The sequence below is a fragment of the Anguilla rostrata genome, chromosome 3 (genome assembly GCF_018555375.3).
Source record: "Anguilla rostrata isolate EN2019 chromosome 3, ASM1855537v3, whole genome shotgun sequence".
NCBI classification, from domain to species: Eukaryota; Metazoa; Chordata; class Actinopteri; order Anguilliformes; family Anguillidae; genus Anguilla; species Anguilla rostrata.
The window spans coordinates 55,253,596-55,281,528 of NC_057935.1; the positions used below are offsets into that span (position 1 = coordinate 55,253,596).

The following is a 27,933-nucleotide window of genomic DNA, read 5'->3' on the forward strand; positions in this document are numbered from 1 at the left end:
TAATGTAAGGAAACCCAGGGAAAATGGAGGCCATCCATCTCCCCCTAGGCAACATGTGCCCACTTTTCAAGATGACTTAATGAAACTGTCTTCACCAAAGGAGAAATGCAGGACAGCTATGGAAAAGAATCCTGGCGAAGATAGACATAGAGAACCCATGAACAGAGCAGAGCCTGACCTCATAGAGAATATATATATTTTTTTAATAAATAAAAAGAGAATGGCAACCAAAAACCAAGGAAGAGACTGAAATGTAACACCCTGCTTCTGTGTCACATGATTCTATTACTGCTCTGCTGAACTACAGCAGCGAAGAATAAAAAAGACAGTGACAATAACACAAGAAAAATAATAATACCCTCAGACACGATGATTCGAACCAATTGTGTAAATTTTGACTTTGGAGTACCATGTAGTACTGTGTAAAGTGCACTACAGAAATAGTAGGGCACTTTAAACTCCAGAGTGGTTGAGCCACCAATCATTCATAATCATGCACAGACCCGGGTTTCCCAAGCTCAGTCCTGGGGCCCCCAGTGTATGCTGTTTTTTTTTACCAATAAAGTTTGTTTTAAACAAATGTTCTAGTGCTTCCATTTTTTCCTTCTCTGAAACTTACTAACACAATGCAGGTTCGGCTTATTGCCATGTGCTTTGTCTTTGACACTTCATTTCCCACAAATGCCTTAGTGTTTGTACTTCCAGCATTTAGGCCCGCTACTGATTTCACCTGTCCATCTATTATGAATGCCACTTTCTAAATGACTCATTTGTCAAATAGCACATAGCAGATAATGAAAGCATCGCTTGATCTCACTGATTAAAAGTCTGTGGATATTTATATCCAATGTTCATTTTGCATAGTATGAGCTGCTATTTCTAACACAATGTGGGCTTGAAGTCTCTTTCCAAGATTGGTTTTTCGTGAAAAGGGAAAACTTGACCCTTTCAGATGACAACATAAACATAGACTTTTTAGATTTTCATTTTGCAAAATCGTAGGCTAGAAATTATTTGAAAATATTCAGTTCTTGCCCCCAAAACACAGGCCAGTGCAACATCATGACAGGTGAATATTAGAGGGATTTCTAAACAACGCAAATGAGGTAAGAACCATGAACCACCATGCCACAATCAAGTTTTGACACTGCACTGGCACAGCTGTGTCAGATAGTCAAGTTGTGGCTGGAATGAAAAACAGCATATACAGGGGCAGAGCATCCCAAGGCCCAGTTTGAGAAGCCCTGGTATAGACTAATCAAAAGACCACATCTGTGGATGAGTGGCGATAGGTAGCCCTGTCCAATTTTGGAGTCCGCAGATAATTTGGCACAACACCTCTTAACACCAAAACTCTTATCTCAAATTACTACTAAACACCTTGTGTGAGTTCAGTTAGGCTGAACCACACTTTACAGAGCAGCATAGAAGTCCCTTTTCTGTTAAAAGCTCTACTTTCCTTGTGTATCCTTTTGAATATCCCCTCTTGGGAGTGCACGGGAGGGGATGAAAAGCTCTGATTAACATCAAAAGATCTGATTGCAACACTTCACAATCAGCCCTGTTCCCAGCGTGATGACAGTGTCATTACAAATGAGTGGCAGAGGACAAAAATTAGTTAATCGGAGGTAGCTGAGACTGTGGTACATTCTTCAAAGCAAGCCCTTCTAAGCTGACCACCGCACTGCTTTGATGTCTGAAACAAAGGGGGATTTCTCAAAAGTGCTCACTTTTTTTTGCTAAAATAAATTAATGATACATGGTCAGAGAACTGCAGAAATATTTACCCCCCACTCCCACCATGTTATCCCGTACACTCAAAAGGACAATTCTCACAGAAAAGCTTTGCTGTTATCTTCTGCAGTGAGGGGGCAGTAATTTGAATTGAGTTTTGGAATCTGTCACACACTTTAAATGTCTTTAAGCATTCTTTAAAATGTATGTGCATCACTACTACTACTACTACCACTACTACTACTACTATTACTACAACTACTACTACTACCACTACTACTACTATTACTACAACTACTACTACTACTACCACTACTACTACTACTACTACTGCTACTACCACTATTACTACTACTACTACTACTAATAATAATAATCATCATCATCATCATAAAATCATGGTCATCATCATCCTTATACATTTATTCTGCTTTTTTTTTTTTTTTTTTTTTACTTCAAACCACAAATAGATGTACATAGGAAATAAATGTTGCTAAAATGCATGATACCAGTACATTCAGGAACACAATTAAAGTTCCTACGATTTACCCTTCATTTTCAAATACACTTTAACGTGCACCTCAGAAGTACATTATACATGTGTATAAAAATATGTACTGTTGCTCATTGTCCCGAAGTTCTGCATTACATGAGTGAATGGCATTCAAAAATAATATCAGGGACCAAAAATAGTATCACATTGCATTGTGTTCTATTGTTTCATAAACCATAATACACAGAGTGGCCTATGGATAATTACGCCCAATGCCCTTGCATATACATGGAAACAGTGTAGCTCTCCTGATAGACATATCAAGTGCTTGCAATAATAACTTTATGTAATTAAGGTTTGGTGAATAAAAAGGACAATACAGAGAAAATATCAGTAGTATACCCTAAAATTTATATTCAACATGCTAACAGTCTTGACTCGATGGTGATTAATAATCCAATTCAAGAGTACTTATCACAAGAGTTATGATGTTAACTTCAGTGTCATGGTCAAATTCACCATATGACTCTCTCAATCTGGCCACCTAATCATCCTTCCTCTAAAAGTGAAATTCACTATGCAATTCACTTGCTTCTACAGGACATCATTGTAGATGACAAATGAGGTCTCATCTGACCTCACTGTTTAAATAAAAGCTCACTCAGAGTACGATTCCCACTGGATATAGTTAGTAATCTGCCCACTTAAATCAGAGTAAGTAGGCTGTTTTTGTGATATCTAGTACAACATCACACCAGTGCATTATGGGGAAGCAGTGGTGCAAGTACTGGGGTTTAATCCTGTAGAATCATTCAGTCACATTATGAGGAATATGTGTTTATGATGAACGTTCCTGACCTTGAGGCAAGAAAAGCCTATTGTAAAAATAAATATTTGAAATGCAGATGCAAACAATAGTTGATCCTTTTGAAAATCCCTTTGAGGTGACAGAGAGAAGTGATTTGTGAAGACTGCACAGCCCATGCAGAGCTCAGTTCTGTGCACTTCTGGGAGAAATGAAATGTCCACTTTAAACAGGCTTCGGTGCATATCTGATTAAACAGTCGCTGAATGGGGAAGGCTCTTTTTGCGGCTACCAAGTATTCATGGCACCGGAGGGAATATTAATAACACACAGAAAGTGCCGTCGATATCCGATACCTAATGCTGACAGAAAAACAAGCCCTGCCTTGCACCAAGTGCCACATTTATGGGCAGTAATGGCCACAGCAGACAGTTCCTGGGACCCAGGAGAGACACTCTGTGAGTAAGTGCCCCACACTGAGGAAGGACAGTGTCACACACACAGGAAATTAGCTCTCTTCACCTTTATGCCACTACAAATTGATGGCATTAGCGAGACATATCTGTTTTTTTTTTTTCTGTCTGTGAATACCATTGTTGGCGTCGTGTTTTATGCTGTTATAATGGCTGTATGTGTTTATGTGTTTGGAGTCAATCAATGATCCAGTGTGAGGCAAGATGCTGAATCGGTAAACCTAGTCTCCCGGAAGGGGGATCCACTCTGATCAAACGGAAGTCCTGTCCTTTCCTGATGTGACACACGACACATCAGGAGGGGGGGGGGGGGGGTCAGTGATTCTGAAAGAGTTAATCTAAGTGTGAAATTAGCCCCCAAAAAAGGGACACCTCAAAACATTTAGTATTTTATTTAGTTATGCACTTATTCCCGTGAGTTATTGTAATGTTGTATATTACAAAAAATTCTGCAATGACCTAAATTCACTGCAATTGTTAAGAAAAAGTTACTCTTGCATTTATTCATAAATTAACATTTAGCAAAATCTTTGATTGAGACCAGACCTGGCTGCACGAGTGGAAGCATTTGACTGAATAAATGGATAAAACTGGCATTATACCGGGAGTGCCTCAGCCCTAAATAAGCAAATAAGGATTGCGCTACAGGGAGAAAACGCATTAAAAAAACGAATGTGCCTCGCAAGTCAAGCGGCGCCACAGGGACCCGAGGGCTGTATTGCAGGCGGAAGTGACTCAGCGTGGTGTGAATGGCCGGCCGGCCGTGCTGAGTGAAGAGCCCGGGCGCAGAGGTGAGATTAATGGAACGGGCCCTCGCAGCTCAGGGACAATGAGCAGATCTCAAATCGCTCGACGGTGGGAGCCCCGCTCCGACGTCTCCCCACTGGGCGGCCATTTCACGGCGGCCCAACCCTCCCCGGGACGGCCTTGTGGAAGGGTGAGAAAAGCCTTTAGTGCCTGGTCCCCAGCCTGCCAATCACGCTCGGCCCCCGCAACAAATTTAACTTACACGAAGCATCCACGTTAGGTCTGGAGCACGTATAATTTTAGAACGTATCGGGGCGCTCGTTTGTGAGACACATTTTAATACACATTAATTGCGCGTATAGTAATGTGTTCAAATGAAAGGCTTGAGATCTTACAGCTCTATGATTGGCATGGCCATTACTTTTATAGCTCCAATCACTACACAGGGTTTTTAGCTGTAGGACTGTCACTAAAACAGTGGAAGCAACCACAGGCCACCCCCGCCAAACACAACAACAAGAACATAATTTAGGCGGATTGATCAACCCTAAACTACCTCGCTAGCAGGGGACCTCTGAGGAGAACAATGCTGGCCAATTACAACCGGCTAGCTCATGTAGTTACAGAGATATTTATAACCAAAGTCTGAAACAATTTCCTAAAATGCCCTTGTGGGTTACGATATTATGTTTGTGTATTAATGACATAGTATAGCACATATATGGTTGGGTAAGTTCATTATAATTACGCAGAAAATAAGAAAAATAGCACGTATGCTAAGGTAAGGGTTAATAGCATAAGTGTAGTATTGTGATGATCAATCCTTGTTTGGCACTACGTGAACATTATGATATAAAGTTATCTAATATTGATCTTTGTGGATTGTAGGACACATTTTTTAGTTTGAGCAATGATGTACAGTAGATATGTGGATCTTAAGGGGGGCGGGGGGCATCAGGCGAATGTATCTACAACCGGTAATGTCTTGTTTATTAGCAAGAAATGAAGATGAACACACACACACACACACACACACACACACACACACACATACATACACAGTGATGATAATGGGTCAGGCATTGGAGTTAGTTCTTTTGTTTGAGGAATTAGTTCATTTTCGCTTTGGGGGTAGGCACACAATTTAAATGATGTAGCTGTCCTAGCTAAATTAGCTTGTTAATGTTGTAGAGTGCAGTTGCTGCCTCGATCGATATGTAACCAATGCATTTGTGTGATGTGTCCTGATTAAGAAAAACCAACATTCCAAACAGTCTACACTTCTGGGGTTTTCCTGCAGCAATCGAGATATTAACCACAACAATGTTGGATTTTGTAAATGGGGCAATTATATATTTTTCAATTAACTGAAAAAATTGTTGCTGTTCTTTTTTTTTTTACATGGCACACCTGTTTAGTTGGGAAACACTACCCAGGTGCTAGAGTATATTATTATATTATTATTATTATTAGTTGTATCTAGCATTAGTGTCTATGAGCCAGGCACTTCTCACCAGGGCATTCATTCTCAGCATGTGAGTCTCATGTGAGTTATGCACTGGACCATGCAATGAATAAACACATTCTAAATAGTGAGGTGGTGACCCCCCACCCAAAAAAAATTAAAATAAAATAGAGTAAAACAGGTTATCTCAGGCAGAAGTTAAGCATACTGGGGGCTTTTGCTGTGTGTATTTCTTAATATATATTTTAGAACCACCAGCTGTGACTTCATTATCAGTTACTTCATAGCAGAAATGCATATCAAATTTAGCACTACTGTGCCAGCCTGTTTATAAAGTCTTGCTTGTATCAAATTTTAAAGGCGCAGACTTTTCAAAGTTCAGTTTTGTCTTAAATATTATTTAAAATTCATTGATGCATTGGAAATTCCCAGTTATGGAAATTTAAATAAACAATGCCACCCTTCAAGTCATACTGAATGTTGGAGATTGATTTCATATCCTTGGTGGTAAATAATGCATTTACGTTGATTGTTTTTTGAATCCCCAAAGGCTTATAAAATTGACCTATGAAATTATCATTTCCTTCGGTATCCGAGGCTCAGTCAGAAAGTATCATCAAATGCCAAAAATCGCTAGATTGACCAGTGGGGACCAAAGGTTAAAATCATGCTTATCAACAATGACCTTTAACCCTGTTATTAATGTAATCAAAAGTATACTTGCAGTAATCATATTGTGGGTGAAAAAGCATAGTTCAGAAAAAGATGTGGCCAAAATCATTTAATAAAATCAAATTTAAAGCGACATTAAAATTCATCTTAATTTCAGTCATTAATAGGAACGGGTTTGTGCATTCCTCAGGCCTCAGGTTTTTAACAGGCTCTTATTTTGTAGACATAAAATGTCCTTCTCAAAATGGATGTAGAAATATTTCAAATTGTGCACTGAAATATCATATCAAGAATGCAAGCAGGATTTCATCAGGTCATCCATGGTTTTCTTTCGGTTTCCTGAAAGACAGCATAATAGCAACTTCTCTTTAGTTCTTACTGCTACTTAAAATGTTATAAAGAATGCAAGCTATGGATGTCAATTACAGAGAAATTGAAAACCACGTACAATACAAAGAGCTAAGCAGAAGTATAACGAAAAATGAGGTAATACTGGCCAGACTGTGAGTTCACGGCAGGTGAGGGATGATTTCATAAAAATATGGCATTAGATGGAACAGTGCTTTGCTGACAAGAAGGCAATGTTATACCCAGCTTAACTTAAACCCCTTCTAGTGCCGTTCAATAAGAAAAACATCAGTGTGTGTCGAGCAATGCATTAAAATGTGTGTGGGAAACAAAAACCTACCATTTTTTTTTTGTTACAGTATGCCACTTCCTTGTAAGATTGCTGCAAAATGGCTGATTTTAAGATGACTTCGCTTGGTAGCTTATATTTTGTAACACGTCTCAGTAAGATCCCAAATTTTGCTGTCATTATTCTGACCATCTAATTATTCACCATTTTAACTGCCTCAATATATCTCTCCTTCTCTGCCTCACATTTTCATGCAACATGGCTGCCATGCATCACTTAGAGGATGTTGGATGATGGTGCTGAAGTTAGTGCATGAGGCGAATCATCTCCCCTTTCAGCAATGAAATCCATTTTTAAAAAATACATAAATGCTGTGTTATTATTATTATTATTATTATTATTATTATTATTATTATTATTATTATTATTATTAACTGTCCATTATCTGGGCATGCCAGTTCTAAGCTTTTATTTTTATTACATTAATTCACAAATCCCATATGCATATTCCTCAAAAAAATAATAAACATTTAGGAGATTTAATACATTACCATGCCTTCAGGGGTAATTAAATTTTAAAGCATAACCACTATACAACAAAGGGAAACATTACCTGGATAAAGCAAAATAACCACACCTGAAAAATAAGAATAAAACATAAGGAGGTGTGTGGCATGAATGCATTGCCTATTATCTAGCATGCCGCATTCTGACCGCAGTTAATCTATTATCATTCCTGACAGTTGAGGGAGATAAGAACGCACGCCCTGCCATGCCATTACAAAAAAAAAATGATAATGGAATCTGAGGGTGATGCAAAAGGATATTTGACTTTGGCAGATTAAGGCTGAGGCTCTATGAGAAAATGTTATCGTTGCTGTTGACCAAACAAACGGAGCAGATGTTTCAAGATGAGGCCGGTCTACAGGGCTAAGCCCCTACAGTCAGTGAAGAGCCATTCGAGTGCTCTGAAGAGCAGGAGGGCTAGTCACACATTAACCCCAATGCCCATCCACTCCTGCCCAAGCTTTGACAAAGGTATTTTATTTATTTATATATTTCATTATTATTATTTTTTTTTTTTTAATCTTGATTGAGGGACATTGAAAGATTCCAAAACCAAAGCAGTATTTTGTCATTGTTACTGCTACCAATTAAAAGTCTAGAAAGGAAAAGCGAGCCAACCTTACGTCTTTGGAAGACTGTATTTTCAAAATAGAGTACACAAACTCTTATAGAATGCACACTTATATTAAAAAGCAAAACAAGATGAAAAAATACCAAAGAAATCAGCAAAATAATATGTTCAGACCAATCTTGCGCACGTTGCTGTAAAAGTAAGAATAAAATCAAGCTTAATCTTATGCATTTATGACCAGTGTTAGTAAAGACATTTTCTCCAGCTTGCTTTAAGCCCATGGGTATTCAGTAATCATTAGTATGCCATTACCATGCATAATTAGTCACAAGAAAAGAAGGTACAGCATGGGTTCTGGTCCCATTTCTTCAGTTCACTGAATGGACCTGCAATGACTTACCACTTCCTCAGACTGGACATTGCAACTGCATATACACTTGTAAACTAGAAAATACATACTAAACTGTTTATGGTATAATTTATTCAAATGTGGGGATAAACAAACTGCTAACAGCTGCCTACTGGGAATCCAAGAAACATTCATAAACATGCGTCACTCAGTGAATAGTCTTTCTGTCTCTACTTGAAAAAAAAAACCCATTTCATTTAATTTCCTCAGCCTTTCAATTCTGCAAAACTATTTTCATCACATCAGGTAAATGATGTATGAATAACTAGTTATTATATTCCTTTTTTTATTTTTATTTTTTTAAGTTTCGACCATAGTGTAAAGCAACATGCAGAATTATACCAAAAACAGCTTCAGATATATTTTCTCCTATTCAAATATAAAACCCAGACAATGGTCATTGGATACTAAAGGTCATTGAATGTTTAATGCAATTATGCAATTTCATCTGAAAATAAATAAATAAAGTTCACTCCCTGCATTCCTGTTGACAAAAGCCAAGCAAGGTAGTAATACACTACATGGCCAAAAGTATGTGGCCACCTAAACATCACATCCATATGTGCTTGTTGAACATGTCATTCCAAAAACCACGAACATTGGCATGGAGTCGGCCCCCACTTTGCTGCTGTAACAGTCTCCACTCTTCTGGGAAGGCTTTCCACTAGATTTTGGAACATGGCTGCAGGGATTCGTTTCCATTCAGCCAGCAGAGCATTAGTGAGGTCGGGCACTGATGTTGGGCAATAAGGCCTGGCTCGCAGTCGACGTTCCAGTTCTTCCCAAAGGTGTTCGATGGGGTCGAAGTCAGGGCTCTGTGCAGGCTAGTCACGTTCTTCCACACCAAGCTCGGAAAACCATTTCTTCATAGACCTCGCTCTGTCCATGGGGGCACTGCCATGCTGAAATGTACTGTACACGGCTGTACGCTCGATTTTATGCACCTGTTAGAAATGGGTGTGGCTGAAGACGTATCCAAACCCACTAATTAGAAGGGGTGTCCACATACTTTTGCCTATGTAGTGTATGTTCTGTGATACCTCTAAATCACATATCAGTCAGCTAGTTAAGTTTGATATATGCACAGTGTCTGTGCTTCATTTCAGAGACAGACAGAGCAGTGCACACAGCCATCTTCCGGAGCCCATAAACTGAAGTTTCGGGGCTAGCATTGTGAGGGTGTCACCAAGCTAAGAATACGTGGCCAAGGACACGTGCCAGTGCATGAAAGCGATCCTAATGCAAAATGCCATCCTAACGGTCGTCCAGACAAAGGTATTGATTATGACTCCAGATGGGGCCCACTTCTCTGCTCCAGAACAGGAACCTGCAGTGAAATTAACCTAGGCCTTCAAAATATGGGTTTCAGGCATCTTTAAAAAACACATTAATAAATAAAAACTTTTCTCAGAAATGACATTAAACCAACTCACTGAGACTGAAAAGTGGTTGCATTTATATATTAGTCTTTTTTTCCTTCTGCCGTGTTTTATTGTGAACAAAATTAATTTATTTAGCAGCCTTCACAGCAAATGTACTGTATTGTTCGTTAGCTACAGTAAGTCGTCAGGTCTAATTACATGTAAATGGAAGGTCTTATGCGTTTCATAATTATTTTTTTTACTTGTATAACAGCCTTTATAATATCACAAATGAGCACTCTATTGATTGCTATTATCATTTAGATTACATCTTAATTTAAATGCAGTTAATCCACTATGTATTATGCATGTATGGAGTCTGCAAGAAATCAAATATGGACTGACAGCTTCATCACAAAAAAAAGTAAGTAACTATATTTCATGTTAGTCTGGCAGTCTATTTTGAATGGTACTGGCACATGCAGTTTACTGGTTTTGAGCATCACTGGTGCATACAGTTTATCACTTTTGAGTATCACTGGTACATACAGTGTATTGCTTTTGAGTATAACTGGTACATACAGTTTATTGCTTTTGAGTATCCCTGGCACATGTAGTGTATTGGTTTGAGTATCACTGGTGCATACAGTTTATCACTTTTGAGTATCACTGGTACATACAGTGTATTGCTTTTGAGTATAACTGGTACATACAGTTAATTGCTTTTGAGTATCCCTGGCACATGTAGTGTATTGGTTTGAGTATCACTGGTGCATACAGTTTATCACTTTTGAGTATCACTGGTACATACAGTGTATTGCTTTTGAGTATAACTGGTACATACAGTTAATTGCTTTTGAGTATCCCTGGCACATGCAGTGTATTGTTTTGAGTATCACTGGTACATACAGTTTATAGGCTGACCCACTTCTTATGGTTTCAACATCTGCACAATTTCAAGTAGCTTACACCTCCCCACATATTGAATTAACCTAGAATATGAGAAGAATAGTGACTGATTGAACATGTGGACACTAATCATACAGCTTGCCCAGACAGCTTTGAGCGTAGGCAATTTTGAAAATTATTTTCTTTCCTCTGAACAAAAATAAAAAAACAATCAAATTTGACAAGAAATTAATCTGTTTCTGGAATTGTAATTAAATGAACCGCAAATTAGAAACAATGGCAAAAAAGACAGAACTGATTTCTCAGTAAATTACAGTCAGATGTTCAATTGTTCTCCTCCATTACTTTATTACACACACACACACACACACACACATACACCCCCAATAAAGGCAAACACTGACTAAGTGAAGGAACATACGTGGATAATTTCAGATCGGCAAGAGCAGACTGTTCTGCAAACACCTACTTAAATTTGTTAGTGAGGGCTAAAGCCAAAGCACATTCCAACCAGATTGAATCAGACATCTTGTTTTCAACACCTAATCCACCATTGACGGCCAGTCTTTACTTTCGCCTGGGCCACTGCCTCGGGTCTCAACAGAAGGACACTGTCGGTCAAGGAATCAGAAAACATGTCAATTAACTGACTGCCGACCAACAGGACCTCCCCAGGAGATTAGAACCACCCAGCTGGGTGTGAGAGGGCAGGGGAGGGCAGGGCACGGGTAGAAGCCGGAGACAGAACACAGCCCACACATGAGATGGGGGTGAGCATCATTAGAAGACAACAGAGCTGAACGCTCTCCCCCAAGGAAAGCACAGCTGACAGAATGCAACACTTCCAAGATGCTAACCCCCAATCCCAACCCACATTTAAATAATCAGACACACACGCACATGCACGCACGCAAGCACACACACACACACAATGAAAGTTTAACAGAATAAAAAAACATATTTTCAATTAAAATTCGATTTGCTATGTATTTTCAACACTTTGGTGTGCTAATATCAAGTTGCCAACCCTAAGGCACCAGACAGCACAGGATGTCTCATACTGTCACTCAGCTTGTGTATGAACTTTACACTTTGAAAGTGATAACTCCAGTGTTTCCAAGCATACGTGTTTTAAAAGAAAAAAAATCTCAATCTACTTTAAGACTCTCATCCTTTTGGTGTTTGCTCTGAGATTTATAATCAAGGTAGTCAAGACTTCAAGCTAAAATGTAAACATAAATGATTAATATTCCCACTTGTGTCGAGGGGGAAACGCGAGGCAGGCCGATCCATCTTCCAGGGACGAGGCAGTCATGCTTTCTCCCCTTTCAAACACGTTTTAATTTTCTCCTCCCTTCCCAGCATGCCATTTTCTGCTCACTCTGGGGTCGATTAATGGGATTGGATGGCCTCGCCGTTTCGGAGTGGTCACGCGCCGGCGTAAACAACCGGCTGACCTCCTCCGCTCGCCGATTTGTTTCCAGCCACCGCCGAGATATTGCCAAACAATCTGATTTAACTTTAATCTGTGTGCGCGCTCTTTGTGTCATTGTCCCCTTCTGCATGGCGCTCATTCGTCTGCCACTCATGGCTGGATTTCGTTTTAATACATTGCGTTCCCGGCTAAAAACGTGGCTAAGCCCCAATTGTGCTTATGTACTCAGGCTCCTTTTTTTTAGGGTTATGCATTTTGAGCCTCTAGATTGGGAAATAAAAAAAAGTGCATGGGGGAGGAGGGGAGGCTTTCATCTCGCTATATCTGGCATGAAAGGAAAGAAGGGAAGCGTTTAATGTGTTGTGGAGAGAGGCAGGGAAAAGACCATAAAAAGTAAATAGTTAGAAACAAGGATGTGTTCTTACATGCAGGAAATAAATTGGATGCAGCAGAACCTCGGGGGTTATAGTCTGACAGACTGTGGGTCTGTGTGACAGCGTGCCTGAGGACTTGCTGCTAAAAGAATCCACCTGTTCAGGGTGTACTGTCATGTCTATATTTACTGTAGCAGTAATTATAAAACTCTAAATTATTATTATTATTATTATTATTATCATTATTATTATTATTAATAACACTAATGTAAGTGAGTTAAGCTTATTTAAAGCATTTAAATAATGTAGTTTCTTCTCCACCATTCAGGATATTTTTATTCATTAATTTAGAATCTTGAACATGCCCGAGGCTTATTTCTGAAAAAGTTTTTGGAGAAGTCGATGAAACTCACTTGTTAGTCGTAATCACGATCCGTGCAGCAGCCGCAATCTCAGTAGCACGCGTCAGTCACCGCGTTCAGGTGTTGACGGCCTTTGCAGAGACGGAGGCAGCAGGTGGCCTCGCAGATTAATCTTCATCGTACCCCACGGAGTCATCACGCTCGGTGCTGATGGGATCCTGACATGCCCCGCTCCTTTCAGCCTCGAAAACCAGAAGCTCACGCAAGCGAATGTAAATCTCCTTCCCCGACAGGTCGCCGGCGTGACACGCTTTAATGTGACTCATTTATTTGCTCCTGGACAAGAGTGGGCAGGTTTATAATGGCGGTGTGAAAAAGGCAATAGCTGATGTGCGCGGCGTCCATTTTAGCACACCCCCCTGCCGTGCGGAGTCAGCCATCGGACGCGCGCGGGGTTTTCGTCATGTGTCAGCAGCCGCCGTGTCAGACACAGTTGTGACAGCTACAAAGACTTGTGCCAGAGTCACTCAAACTGCGATGTCAAGAGTCACACAAGCTTGTCAACCCCAACTGCAAGCGACTGAAGAGTGAATCATGCCATCTTCTGAGGATGTGGGAGTGACTTATGACATGGGGAGAGATGAGGGTGTGTCTTTATTCAAGCAGCCAATTACCAAAGGCTGTCACTATCTTTTATGATACTGTCTACATTTTATCATTGTCTTTCTACATATCCAGTCATGAGAGAAACTTGTGCCCGTAAAAATCATATAGGCTTCTGGATATTTTAGCAAAAAATAAATATATTAATTATAATTTATTGACTAGACTTTCTGTGACTCAGGTTTTTTATAATTGGCTGGTCCAGGTTTATAAATCCTACCCATCCCCGATAGAAGATCATCATGCCCACCCTGTATTTCACAAGGCCAAGCTAGACCGACTCCAACACAATAACCATTGACAAATGACAAAATATTGCTAGTGAGCGCGACAATTGGATATGACAGTTGTCAATATCCAAAAATAGACATCATAGATGTGGCCTGACGTTTTCATTCCCTGGAACCACCATGCGTGCTTCTTAAACTACATCTTCTAAACTAGATTTTTTATTTTTTTATTTTTTGGTGGAATAGTGGAAATGTGTACTGTTCATAAATCACAGTATGAATAGCATGCACTATATGCATGTAACCAAAGTGGATTGCATCTTGAAATATGTATAGCTTTTGCTTATTATTCTGACACTTAGGAATCATGCTGACTCCGTAAAGATGCAGACCTAGATAAAGGCTTTTTTCCTCAATGATGAATGCTCAATGATCAATGGGTTAAGAATATGACTGTGGCAGGTTGCATTCAGAGCCTGGACCTGCACAGGATATACAGATTTTATACAGGTATTTTCAAAAAAATAATGCAGGCATACAGGATTAACAGACGGAGTGTAGCACAGTGGGTAAAGAACTGGGCTTGTAACCGAAAGGTCGCAGGTTCGATTCCCGGGTAAGGACACTGCCGTTGTACCCTTGAGCAAGGTACTTAACCTGCATTGCTTCAGTATATATCCAGCTGTATAAATGGATACAATGAGAAATGCTATGTAAAAAAGTTGTGTAAGTCGCTCTGGATAAGAGCGTCTGCTAAATGCCTGTAATGTAATGTAATGTAACAGGAACCAAATTTTGGATAACTGTGTTCTGTAGCCTACAAGCTTCATGCGTGACCCAGGTGTGCCTTGTAGTTCTGATGAATGTCAAAAAACGTGTATGGGGAAAGGGGGTCGCTATACGCTAAGACCACACAGAGATGGAATTCAATCACCAGATCTCTAGAAAAAGAAATAGTAGGTAAGCAGTGAGAAATTGTGACAAAAGCAATTTGACTTCAGACTCGGTGTGTGACTTGAAAGTCTTCAAAAAAAAAAGCCTCGCTTTAGAATTCAGAGTAAGCTCTAGACATGACAAGAGAGCAGTGCGTGCACAAGCCTGCACTGTAGTCAAACTGTCACCAGAGGACGGGGAAGTGGTGAGCATCCAATTTCCCCTCTCTGACTGATGTGCCGCTGATATTATGACTGCATATCATTTTGAAATGGATATAGACTGTACGCAAGTGTGTTGTTTTCAGATATATTGCATAATTGTAGATGCAAATAGGCACATTAGTCAAAAATAATTGACACATTTGCAAGAAATGACTTCTCTAAAATAAATGGCTGTGTGCGCTGACAAGGGGGTTCTGCATGCATAAGAAATGTGCTGATTTCTCTAATGCATTTATTCTGATAATGTGTAATTACACCTTCAAAATTCAGTTTCCTTAAAAGACCAACTGATGTACAGAGACAAGCAAAATTACTGGTTAATATTTATAATCAGCTTAATCTCGCAGCCATGCATGGAAAGTAGACGTGTCCAGGTGTTTTAAATATTGAACAAAAATATATTTAGTGATTGTTCAGCGAGTTCTAGCGCACCACTCAAATAAATCTTGGGATATTGCTATCAAACGTAAAACAAGCAGTATTAAGAAGAAACGCAATAATACACTGTATAATGTAGTTTGACAATAATAATGATAGAAATGTATAATAGCATACCATACACACAAACACACACACATACGCACACACACAGTCAATTTCGTTGTTACATATCACATTAGGACAATACATAAACCATCCACCATAACCCCTTTAGCTTTTTAATAGGCACAAAGATGCTCAGTATATTATAAAAGCAATTAATTTGGCTACATCATTCCACAAGCTATATACACAATGTAGGAAAACCCTAAATTATTATTATATTTGAACAATAAATTATTCAGCAATGAAAGAATGATTTCAGTCATGCCCCACAACGGGTTGGCCAAATCAGAAATGGCCAAATAAGGTGTAGTGTTCTACAGTTCCAGCTCGAGCTTTGTCTAATACTCAGGTAGAATATGCTGCAGAAAGCATACTGCCAAATACCAAGTCGACATGCACATTATTTTCTGAAACTGTAAACCAGGGTTCTTGCCTTACTGCATGGGAAATGAGCGTAGGCATTTTTGACTGTTAATAATGCAGGATAATGTGGATCCCAAAAAATGCCACAATCAATCTTAAGCATTGAGTTTAGAGCACAATTGCACTAGCATAACTATTTGGTTAAAATCGTATGGAGGGGCGAATGCTTTTCTTGAGGGTTTCCTGACCGTGCACACAAAAGCATCTAGAGTGTGGGTGTCAGACCCCAATCCTGGAGGGCCGCCATGTCTGCGAGTTTTCAGCGTGTTTCAGCAGCAGTGATTCATTAAAGTCATTGATTGGCTAAAGAATCCATATACGTTGTTCTCGAGGCCTTAATTGGCTGCTCATTGAAAGGAAACTACAAATACCTATAGATACTGCAGCCCTCCAGGGCTTCAGTTTGACATCCGTGGTACAGAGAGTCTGGACATTGACATTCTTACCATAAGTATCCCATAAAAAGCCCTTCTACTTTTTGTTCTACTGTATGGTGGGTATCTATGGTCAGAGGTGCAGACATATGCAAAAACTTAATTGCTTACAAACACACGCACAAACAATTACTTATGTTAGGCTCATACCAAAGTGAAATGTTCCTTTAATGTTAGCTAATCTCCTCCTGGTTAAACAAGCTCCACTTAAGTTTCAGAATAGGTGCACACACCCACTGGGAAAAGAGAAAGCAACGCAACTACTTAAACTGTCCTCCCCAATCAATATGTAATAAATGAACATTAGTAATCAAAATGTGACTATTTATGCAGCAATGCACAATGCATAGGCTATAAACAGGCTGAACTGTTTCAACTGCGTGTGTGTGTCCAGTGAGTGAAACCACAAACAAACCCTGCCCTCTCCCATCTGAAGTCAGTTGAGAAAAGTCGAAAGTAATTTTCAGCTGTTTAGCCTCATGGTTGTAGCTAAAGAGATAGGATTCCAGATATGAATTATATTGAAAACATATTTGAAGGAACAAATATTTTTTAAAAATGTACTATTTGTGCTTCTGTATGCACACACACACACACATACACGCTGTGTTTTGAAACACACTAAAATTAATACAATAGGTATGGACATGAGTGGATAGGAGATATTGACATTTAATACCAAAGTGTATACAAACAAATCCACATTTAAATATATTAGGAAGCAATATTTTGTCAGTCTGACCGGACAAAAATTTTAGATAGATTGAATCACAAATTTGATTAGTACATTTATTTTAAAAACATTGTGGAGATATTGCTTTGTTTCCATTTCATTTCCTGATTCATGCACAAATGATGTGACCAGTTCACTTTTCTTTCCATTCAGAACTAAAACACAATTCAATTCAATGATGTCCTTCGTTTGAAGGGGTATACCATCAGTGTGGCCTCTCCTAAGCAATTTTTAATCATAGCAACTCAAATGTCTCTTTCTTTCCCATATTTTTTATATTGGCTCTCATTGGAAATATTTAATATTATAAATATAAATATTCTCCTAACCCTGTCCTCTACAATCTCCTGTCTCCTAACCCTGTCCTCTACAATCTCCTATCTCCTAACCCTGTCCAATACAATCTCCTCTTAGAAAATGTAGAGCAGAATGCATTTAAATTGATGATGAGAATCCACCAGATCAACATGTACACACTGTATAAACCTTGGTGAATTATTGAAAATTGACTCAGTTGTATTGTAGCATATCACTGCCCTTCTACAAGGGCCGATGGTATCACCATCTCATTTTCAGCCTTGTTCTTTTTCAGACAAAATGAATGAAGAAATCATAAATAAAAAGGATGAATAACTGAATAAATAAAAGTGCTTACAGGAAGGTGGAATACAGGAACATGTAGGAGTGACTATGATAAGTAAATAAAAACAATGAAAGCAATCTGAAGCTTTAAAGTAGTTGTTTATTGACAGGAGGGGTTGCTCCTCTCACAGGAAGGAGAAAAACATGCTTTTGAACAAACAACACCTCCTTGCTTGAATTTTAAATGATACCTATTACTGAAGGAGAAGATATCAAGTTTCAGCGATGGAAAACCACCATTTTCATTTTTAGGTTCAGCAGTAACAATTTGCTTATAAATATTTATTTACACATACTTTAAAAATAAATAAAGCATTTATGTTTAGTAGTTGTAGGATATATTGAGAGGTACTTTGTTTGTAGCTTCTGTAATGTTTCAGCCATGACAGGCTGCCTAGAATACGTTTGCATTAATCTATATAGTAAAGATACAAAATCCCAATTCAAACCCCAGTGTGCTTTCCCCCAAAATGGAAAAGTAATCTTGCAGCATAATTTTTTTAATTCAAAGTAATGCATAAATACGCATACATGTTCCTCATGAATAAATAAATAAATGACTAAATTTCACATTTGTATTTTGACAGAAATTAAGCCTGCAATTAATATGTGGAATTTGCCGTCGAGTTGCATCACAGAATCAGTTCTGCCGAGGGAATGCCCAGTAATGGCTGCGGTCGTTTCCACAGTGTTTCTGCTTACAGTGCGTGAGGCCTTCTCCTCCAGCCCACGGCACATGGCAACGTCACTGCGATTGTCCTCTTTTCTTCACATTTAATCGTCCAGGGAGCCAGTCTGCCTCTGGATCCGTTCCCGAACTAAAGACCCTCAAATGTGAGGGACAAAATGATCGATAGCCGGTAAGAGCCTTCCTTTAGCGGCTAAAAGCCGAATGCATTTCCCCAGACTCGAGGGCTGCCGCTCCGCACTGCTTAATCTCACGCGGAAAATTCACCTGGAAGTGCCACATGCCACAAATCAAATGTGTTAACCTTTTGAAAGGATATGTGTGTCTGCGTGCGTGTGCGTGAGTGCGGGTGGGTGTGCGTGTGTTCGAGTGACAGAGAAAGAAAGAGAGAGAGATAATGAGAGAGAATATTCAGTACAGAAAATAACTGAGGATATTATTGCCTAAAACCACAGCCTAAAAATACATACAGTGTCTTCAGTACGCGCACACACACACACACACACACACACACCCAGGATGAAAGATAAGAGGGCCTGAACAGGACCAAAAGCCATAAAACTGAGAAATAATGATATTTAATTCAGTCAATGTTAAGGTGGTTGGCCGATCACTAATGAATAGAAAATGCAATTTCATGGCCCCGGCAGCTTTTTGTAAAACTCAAAGCCCTGGGGTACCCTGGCTCTCGCCGTCCCCTGGAACACAGCCTGGCTTTCCTTCTCCTGCGGGAGTTCCAGGCCAAATGATGACAGCGTGGGACTGAAGGAAAGATCCCGAGGCTGTCCCTGAAAATTATTCCGCTCCATAATTGACTGAACACCTCTCTGTGCTTCTCTTATTTTTTTACACAACTTAATAGTTTATTGATTTTTTTAACTTTGCAGATGGCCAGTCAAACTGGCCTGAGAAAGATAAACAAAACATAGCTCAAGAGCAGATTTGGAAATATGAATAGCTTGTTAGTCAGAACAGAGAAATGCACTCTGAACTAAGTGATTTTCATGTATTACTAAAGTCATTGGAGATATGGGAGGAACACCTCAATTTCTCAGATTTGGATTTATTTATTTTTGGATTGTATTTATTTTAGTAGTTCTCGTGTTGATTTTAGCATATACTATGCATAATACAACATATCAATCTGCTTGAGGAGGTAAGATGACAATGTTACTCTATACATATACGCATACATATTTGTACACTGGACACATTGTACACTTTTGTGTCTGTAATGAAATAACTGATGAAGTATAGGCACCGGGTCTGATATTAAATGTGTGGTTTCCCACCAGCTTGTATTGTCCCAAGCACTTGTTGAACAAAGAGAGAAAACTCATATGAAATTTTCATTTTTTTTAAACACAAATATGAATGAGGCTAAATTGGTAGCCTCATTCATATTTGCAAGCCTGTTGCATCAGCGCAATTACAGTCAGTTTTGGGGAGTGCAGACAAGTCCATGTTTTCCTCTGAAGCGTACACAGCGCAAAGGCTGCTTCTTTCACACACCGCACCAGCGCCTTGTGCTGCGCAGTCACTGCACCAGAAGAGTGCCCTCCATTCATAGCAGACATGGGCAAACTGCAGGAGCTCGACGGACCTGATGAATCGCTCAGTGAAAGGTAAAATTTGACCAGGGGAAAAGAAAAAAAAAACAATTGCGATTTTCCATGTGACCTGCTGTTTCACTGCTGAGACCTGAGCCTCGATTGTATTTTTTTTTTCTTTTCTTTTAGCATATTTATTGAGTGTTTGCACGTTTCCATGTTTCAAAGAGACACCTGCCCTCCGGAGGAGGCATGTGAATTGCTGTCTCCCAGAAACGCCATTTCATTACACCGGTGCGATCATAGGAGCAGGCTGCGCGTTTCTGCGCACAAAAGGCAAGAGGTCACTGCCGTGACAGCAGGCCTCCACACAATCGAGCGGCGGAGTACAGGTGGCACTTTATTAGGCAGGAACAGAAATCAACCCCAGAGCGCTCACGCTTTCGTACTGTTACTAGCGCATTTCGCCGAAGTGTTCAACGCCCTTTTTAGGATGTGCAAAAACAACAATCATTCCAATCGAGAGAGAAAGGGGCTCTCAATTTTCAGACAGTAAGAGAAGTGCAGCGTGGGGTATGATTAGGGAGCATGCTGACTGTCACGCCTGGCAGAAGCACATTCTTGCGGAGATAATCTCGAGAAGGCCATCTCTTTCTAATACAGCAATATCAATACAGCACACGACAGCTGCACGGCTGTCAGGTAAGAGTACTCTCATTGGTGGACAGCCCATCATCCCCATAAACACTCCAGGTTTTTAAGAGGCAATCAATTGATGTTATTTCTAAGATAAATGGAATGGCTGCATCCGCCTGAGAGGTTTCTCTTTCAGGTCTGCTCAATCATTTGTTTTCATTAACGTCTATTACATTGACGCCAATATGCACTTCCCACAGTGAAGAATGAGATGGAGGGGGTTAGGTCTTGATGTTTTCAAAACCGCTCTGGCCTGCACCACTAACACCAATACAGAAAGCACACACTCTCACTTAAACACATGCGCACACACACACACACACACACACACACACACACACACACACATATATAGACTACAGTTATTAAGGCGAGACATCAGTATGTACAGTACACATGTTGTTTTAAACACATTTTAACTGACCAAAATTCCGAGTTCATAGTAGTTTGTCAAATATTCTATTATTTACTCCTCAAGATGTAATGAACCGTAAATGATTGTTCATGGGTGGTAAGGCCCATGGCTTTACAGCCATGGAGGTCTTCACTACCTTAATACACAATTTAGTAAGTCACTACATACATGTTTTCATTCAGCTGTATTTCTTTTCTTAGAACTAGTATTTTGTTCTTTGGACAGTATCTCGGACCCAGAATTCACATACAGACCTTATATAACTACACTGTGTCTGTTCAGCAGTGGTACAGCCTGCAGTGTACAGGTCTGCCGCACGTTTTGAACCAAAGTGCTTTCCGTCCACACAAATCAACAAAAGGTAAGATCAAGCTAAGAAAACCGATCTTACGCATTACGGAGGGTGATGTCACCTTCTGTAGCACATCAATGGAACATAGTTAAAGGGAAGACAGTGTCTCTTAATGCAACAGACATATGGCAAACAAAACTTCAATAAGATGGGATAATCAGTAGGATGATTTATTTATTTAATAAATAAATACTGTTAAAAATGTGACTTGTGTCACTGTATACCATAATAATTATACAAAACAAAATGGCAACATATAACAGCAACAAACAGCAGCATCCCATTCCAAACAGTGAACTGTACACTGTGCACCCTCATCTGATAATTAATGTTATAGGATGACTCTGCTTTTTTCCCCTAACATGCTTTTAGTCAGATTGGTGCTGTTAGAAGAGAGGAGATGTCTTGTACTGTATTGACCCATCGGTATGAAACAAGAGGAGCATGACCGCAGGCAGAGGTGAGCGAGACGTTGTGTCTGGCTGTGGCAAATGGGAGTAAACTCTGGCTGAACCCTCTCTTCTGCACAGCGGATCGCGTTCGCGTTCACGTTCGCGTCCGCGACGCGCCGGTTCAAAAACCCGCCGGCGCGCGGATGTTGCCGTTGTTGCCACCGTGTCTTCAGCCGATTGAGCTTAGCGTATTTCAGAGGGGAAGAGAGAGAGAGAGAGAGAGGCCAGAGCGACACCTCACAGACGGCTACCGGGACTTTCTTCTCGGGAACAGATTTCACTTTCAAATCGACTTGTCAGCCATGATCAGAACTGGAACAAAAGCAGCCTTGGCACTTTTGAAAATCGCACCGTTAATAGGTTTCTGAAAAGGCCTTTGAAAGTAAAAAAAAAAAAAAAAAAAAAAAAAAAAGGAACCGTGGAAGGAACAGACTTAAAATGAAATGCAGACCTCCATTTTTGCCAAGATGTTTGCTTTTGATATATATTTTTCTTTTTTCCTGACATCATCTGAGCGAGCTTGTAACTTTGATGATAGGGGGGTGCACAAAAGGCCCTGAGACTTTGTTGTGCTGATAAAAAAAAATAATAAAAAAAATGCGGCATCAATAATGTATCCCTCGCTCATTTTAGACACGCGCGGGCGGCCGTGCCCGTCTGCATGTGAGAAGAGCCCGAGATAAAGAGAGGGAGGAGGCAGGCAGAGAGCGAGAGAGGGAGGGAGGAGAGAAGGACTAACCCACGGCACAGAAACCCCTCCTGAATACGGCGGGGCCCGGTGGCTAACAGTGCTCTCTCCCTGGGTATCCAAACACTGAAAGGCTAAGATAAATGCCCGCCACAACAGAAAATCCTTCCCCGCGTGCGCAGATTATTTATCTGGGCTCTCAAAAGATGTGGGAGACACTGCTTTTCTGTCACATTCGTCAGATTCATTATCCAGTGAGTATTTTATACAGCCTTTTCTAGCCATGGCATGGCAGCTTGATTTTCTCCTTTTTACAGTACTAAGCGTACAGGTGGATACTGCCTTCCTCCAGACCTCTCCCCTACAGTGTCTTTCATGTAATTTGCACCAATGCCATTGCCCCCATTGCCAACCACACGTTTACACATTCGCATGTAATTTGCTTTCCACGCCAGGAATTGCACCTGGAGATATGAAAAGTAAACCTTCCTGTCATTTGACACAACCGTAGCAGGCACCCAGTGCAAACAGTTTTCATATTACTGCTCTACCCATGCCTCTTGCCAGCTTGGTCTCCAGTAAGAGACTTGAGGAAATGAGAGCCCTCTGCCTATCCCCGGTGCTTGTATTGAATATGTTTGTGTTTATTAGTTGTTCATAATCATTTCAACAAGGTCAGCCTGATTCCTGCACTTGACAAACCCTTCTCTTAACCACTTAACGATACTCAGTATCTAGTGCTCATATGCCATCTTTTAAGACCAGAAAGCTTCAATGATCCCCTTCAGACACTCAAAAGTAAACTCAAACCTATTTGTGTTTGGTTGGAGATTATTACATTTATTTATGTATTTATTTATTTAAAGTCAGCCTAAATAATGCTCCAGCCTGCTTTTAATCTCACCACAGTGCGATCTGTCCTCCACTTACTGTTAATTGTTTTTTTTTTGTTGTCTTTTTTCCCCCAAAGCAATTTTATCCCGACTATACCAACACATAAAAACCACTGGACTGAATGCTCCAAGTACAGAATAGAGTGCATTTCTAACTGGCTAAACCTGAGGAGCACCAATCAGCACCTCCCCAACATCGACACGGACTGAATCTCAAAATGAAAGACAGGCGGCGATACAGGAAGCGTGGAGAATAATAAAACACTGTGCCCTTACCGGGCTCTCCGTCCGACTTGCGCTCCTGCTCGGTGTCGGTGAGGGAGAGCACAGAGTTGGCCCGGCTGGACAGGCAGGAGCTGTGCTCCGACTTGATCTCCCGCATCCAGAGGCGCAGGGCGTGGTCGGGCGAGGGGCTGCCCTCGGGCTCCGTGTCCACGTCGGAGCCCATCCCCGCGCCCAGCGGGTACCCGTGCAGCTCGGCCTGGAAGCTCGGCGGGCACATCATCTGGGGCGGCGTCTCGCAGAACTCCAGTTCTGCACAGCAGAGAGGACAAAGATTAAAAATTCTATTGTCATTCGCCGTGCTCGGCGAGCGCAATTCAAAGCGCATTTCATGACCTTGAGAGGCTAAGAGTGGTCGTGAATGAATATGTGCGGAATTGACCCATTTAACAGGTGCACCTCACACTCATTTATGTTCCAAGAGATTCTACACCCTCTGAAAATAAAACAAATAAAATAAAAAAGGATGCATCACAATACTACACAAGGAGTTCTCTACTGACGTCCAATCCATTAGTTGGTTTAGGACAGAAAGTATGAATTCAGAGGTTATTTTGAGTAAAATCAAAGCTCTAGGTGCAGCTATTGATGCAGTTAGCCGAAGCAACCAAAACAAACAAGGCAGGTGTGATGTGGGGTTAGAACTACAACCCTCACCGTCTGGATGGTACCACAAGCAGTGGGATTAACTCAAATATAAAATCGACTCCATTGGAAGACCCAGGTCCCCAGCCAAAGGAGTCAATGTGGACTGGACGTAAAAGTGCATCATTCACAACACACAAACACTTGCACAAATACACAGACATGCCGACACACACAAGATCGATATATTCTTCCTGTTGTCAAAGAAAACCAGAACCATTTGCCATTCGTTCCACTGCGGTGCTTGGTGTTGACAAGCTAGAGGATATAAAGATATTAGAAAACAGCAGGCAAAAGTACGCCAGTAAAGACCATATGCTGCATGTTTTTCCTCTAGCTTAAAATCATAAAAATATGTTGCGGTGAAAGCCTAATATAATCCCTACTGTAAAATGTGAATTAATGTCTGATGCACTCGGATTATATGTGTGTGCCATGAAATACTGGAGGGTATGGACAGTAAATATGATTTGACATAGTTTCTTTTATTGAAAGAACAAAAACCTGCAAAAAGGTTAAATTTGTACAATATGTGCAGAATTTTAGCTTTTTTGATATCTCACTATATTTCAATGTTAAAATCACTCTTCTGTACACACATTCTCTCACTATCTCTCTATCTCACTCTCTCTCCCTCTCTCACACACACATACGCAACACACACACACGCACAATGCAAACAAACAAACAAACCTGGAAAAGGCAAATATTTAAACAACTTCAAACACCTGAATTTAAATACTGCATTTAAAAACACACTGAATGGCAGATTGTTAGCTTTTCAATGCGGAAAAAGTAGGCATAAACGGCTCCACCGAGCCTTTGTGTAGATACCAGATTTTCCAGCGCAGTGCAAAGTCATCTGAACGGAGTGCATGTTTAGTTTTCAGAAACAGCCTCCCTTTGGGCCTTTTAAGTTCACAGCGTCTGATGGCTGGAAAAGTACCTTCTAATAGGCTCACTTTTATTTATTTATTTTCACATTATTCTTCAAAAATAAGCCATGCATGAAAGTATCCCAGAAGCTTCTGTGATGTTCTCTTCTGTCATATTCCATCACTGCGCAGACAGCTGCTGCCTGACAGGTCCTGTCGTTGTGCAGAAATGTGGGAATCCTGAGCTTATGACACAGGATGCACATTCACAGTATAAAACACAAATATTATTATTATCATTATTATTATACCACACACCATTCACTCACACACTCATACCTATGGGCAAGTTAGCATCTCCAATTTGCCTACCTGCAGTGTCTTCGGACTGTGGGAGGAAAGACCAACTTGCATTGAGTGTTATTATTATTATTATTACATTTTTGAAAACATGTTTGCATGTCCAGGCAGACAAACCACAGCTTGTCTTGGTAACGCTCCTACAATAAAAGTAAGAGACAACTACTTCGCTTTGTGAGAGTTTAAATATGGCTTTCATTAAATACCACCACCGGTACTGTTACTATTACTACGACTGTTTCTGTGGAGAGGGCAGTGGTTAACTGAAGTAATCTCGACACTGGGCTTCCTGGTGTTTGTGAGGGTAACGTTTATGTGGCTCAGCATGAGTGGTGATACTTGCTCCAAGAACAGAACTGATCAATTCTGTACAGCTTTAGAGCAGACTAATGACTAGCTAACCCAACAACACCACGCAAATAAGGACCCCTTTCAATCACAGAAAGAAATCACACTTCTACATGCATTAAAAATACATAGGCAGTCCATTTGTTACTGTTTCAACACAGAGCCATTGAAAGATTACTCTGCAACTTGCAATCAATCTAGCTTGCAGCTGCTGTCATCACAGTAATGTTACAGGCCATGAACCAAGCACTGGTGTAGCCTATTGAGAGCAGCAAGCAGAGCTGTGAAGAAGTGAGCTGAGGCACCAATGCAGAGTTCAGTGGGGATGAGGATGAGGCACATTGGGAGGATGAATTTGAATGTAATGCATGGACAGAAAACGAACATTGGCTGCCGTTTGGAAGGCTAAAGAAAATACTAATCTCTAAATTAAGACACACCCCGCTTGTCGACTGCTAAATGAAAATGTAAAATTTGACCGCGCCTCTTGGTCCTAGCACATAAATTGTTGTTTGAGGAACAGAAGGTGAAACAGAAGACGAAAACAAAGTAGCATTAAGAAGACACACAAAGTGCAGTTTTTTGTGTGGCTGTGTTATGTTACAGCCAAATTCTGCATGTTTAAATGAGGCCAAAGGGTAGATACATTCATTTCTATTAGGAGTCTTTGAAAGTCATTGCTCACTAGTTATTTCCATGGCAAACCCATGAAAGTGCTGATTCAGCATACCAGTAGCATTGCTAGTGTGGAAAATAATTTTGGAAAATAAACAATCAATGTGCTCTGCAGTTTCTCTAGATTTAATTTCTTCCATCAAATTAGTAGGGTTCTTCATTGCCACTAGGTGGCAATGAAGAACACTTGCATATGTGCAGACAACTGGTATTTAAAATCTATTACTGGTGCCACTGTTTGGATTGACAGCTATTAAACACGGTTGAATTGATAGCCATATACACCGCACATTTCCCTGGAAAAGAAAAATAATATTCCAACGTTGGGTTGCCTTAATTGCTACACTGAAAATGTGCCGCAGCTTAAAAAGACAACATTGCACTGGAACAAATCAAGGGGTAAAAAATGCTTCAGCTTTCCTCCTGTCAGCTCGCTCCAGAAACTCAATCCATTATCTCACATCCAATGCTGCACATGTCTAATTGAGTTAAAATCACAGGACTGCAATACAGTTTCTCATTGCAATGTGTAATCATGCCCTACTCTCTGATACCCAGTAGCAAGAGTAGCTGAGGCCCCAGAGTGGCACAGCCCTAAAAAACTGAGAGGTCTTTAGAACAGCTTGAATCTCTAAAATATACTCCGTGTTTCTCCCTTTGTTGCTCTCTTCAGAGGCTCTGAGACAGAAAGAGAGGCGTGCCACTGTTCCCAGGTCAGCCCTGACATCCTGCTGTGTGTCTGTTGAAATGTAGTGTTGCGAGCACAATTTGTCCTCGGTGAACAGTTTCCTGAATGGGGAAAGAGAGCGGATCACCATACCTCAGGCCCAGTGTCAGGAGCTGTGCATGCTGACAGTAGAAGCAGGCCATCGAGCCACTTCATAATTCATGGTTTCAAACACTGTGTCAGGGTTCAGGGAAAGTGAAGAGTGTTCCATTGTGTATTTTCTCACGGCTGTGATACTGTGACACTAAAATTACAGCAGACCAGTGCATCAATAGGCACTTAGTTGCCCTTTCAGCACTCTGCAATAACACAATCATCTCACAGTTGCTTAAAATAAAAACATAATTGGAATAGTTCTTCACACAATTTCTCAAATGTCAATAGTAACCACTGAACTTGTAATGTGAGTGTGTTCCTTGTTGCTGGTTTCAATATCCATGTCCAA

At 40.4% G+C, this 27,933-nt stretch overlaps 1 protein-coding gene across 7 annotated transcripts in view; it reads right to left on the bottom strand.

Annotated features, from left to right (window-relative positions):
- The window catches only part of LOC135251192 (teneurin-1-like), a 361,745-nt gene that overhangs the window by 138,117 nt on the left and 195,695 nt on the right, over positions 1 to 27,933 (bottom strand). For all 7 annotated transcript variants that reach the window (XM_064328374.1, XM_064328375.1, XM_064328368.1 and 4 more), the window contains one exon: positions 23,853 to 24,110. In XM_064328374.1, the coding sequence (XP_064184444.1) occupies positions 23,853 to 24,110 (258 nt within the window). The remainder of the gene's footprint in view (positions 1 to 23,852; positions 24,111 to 27,933) is intronic.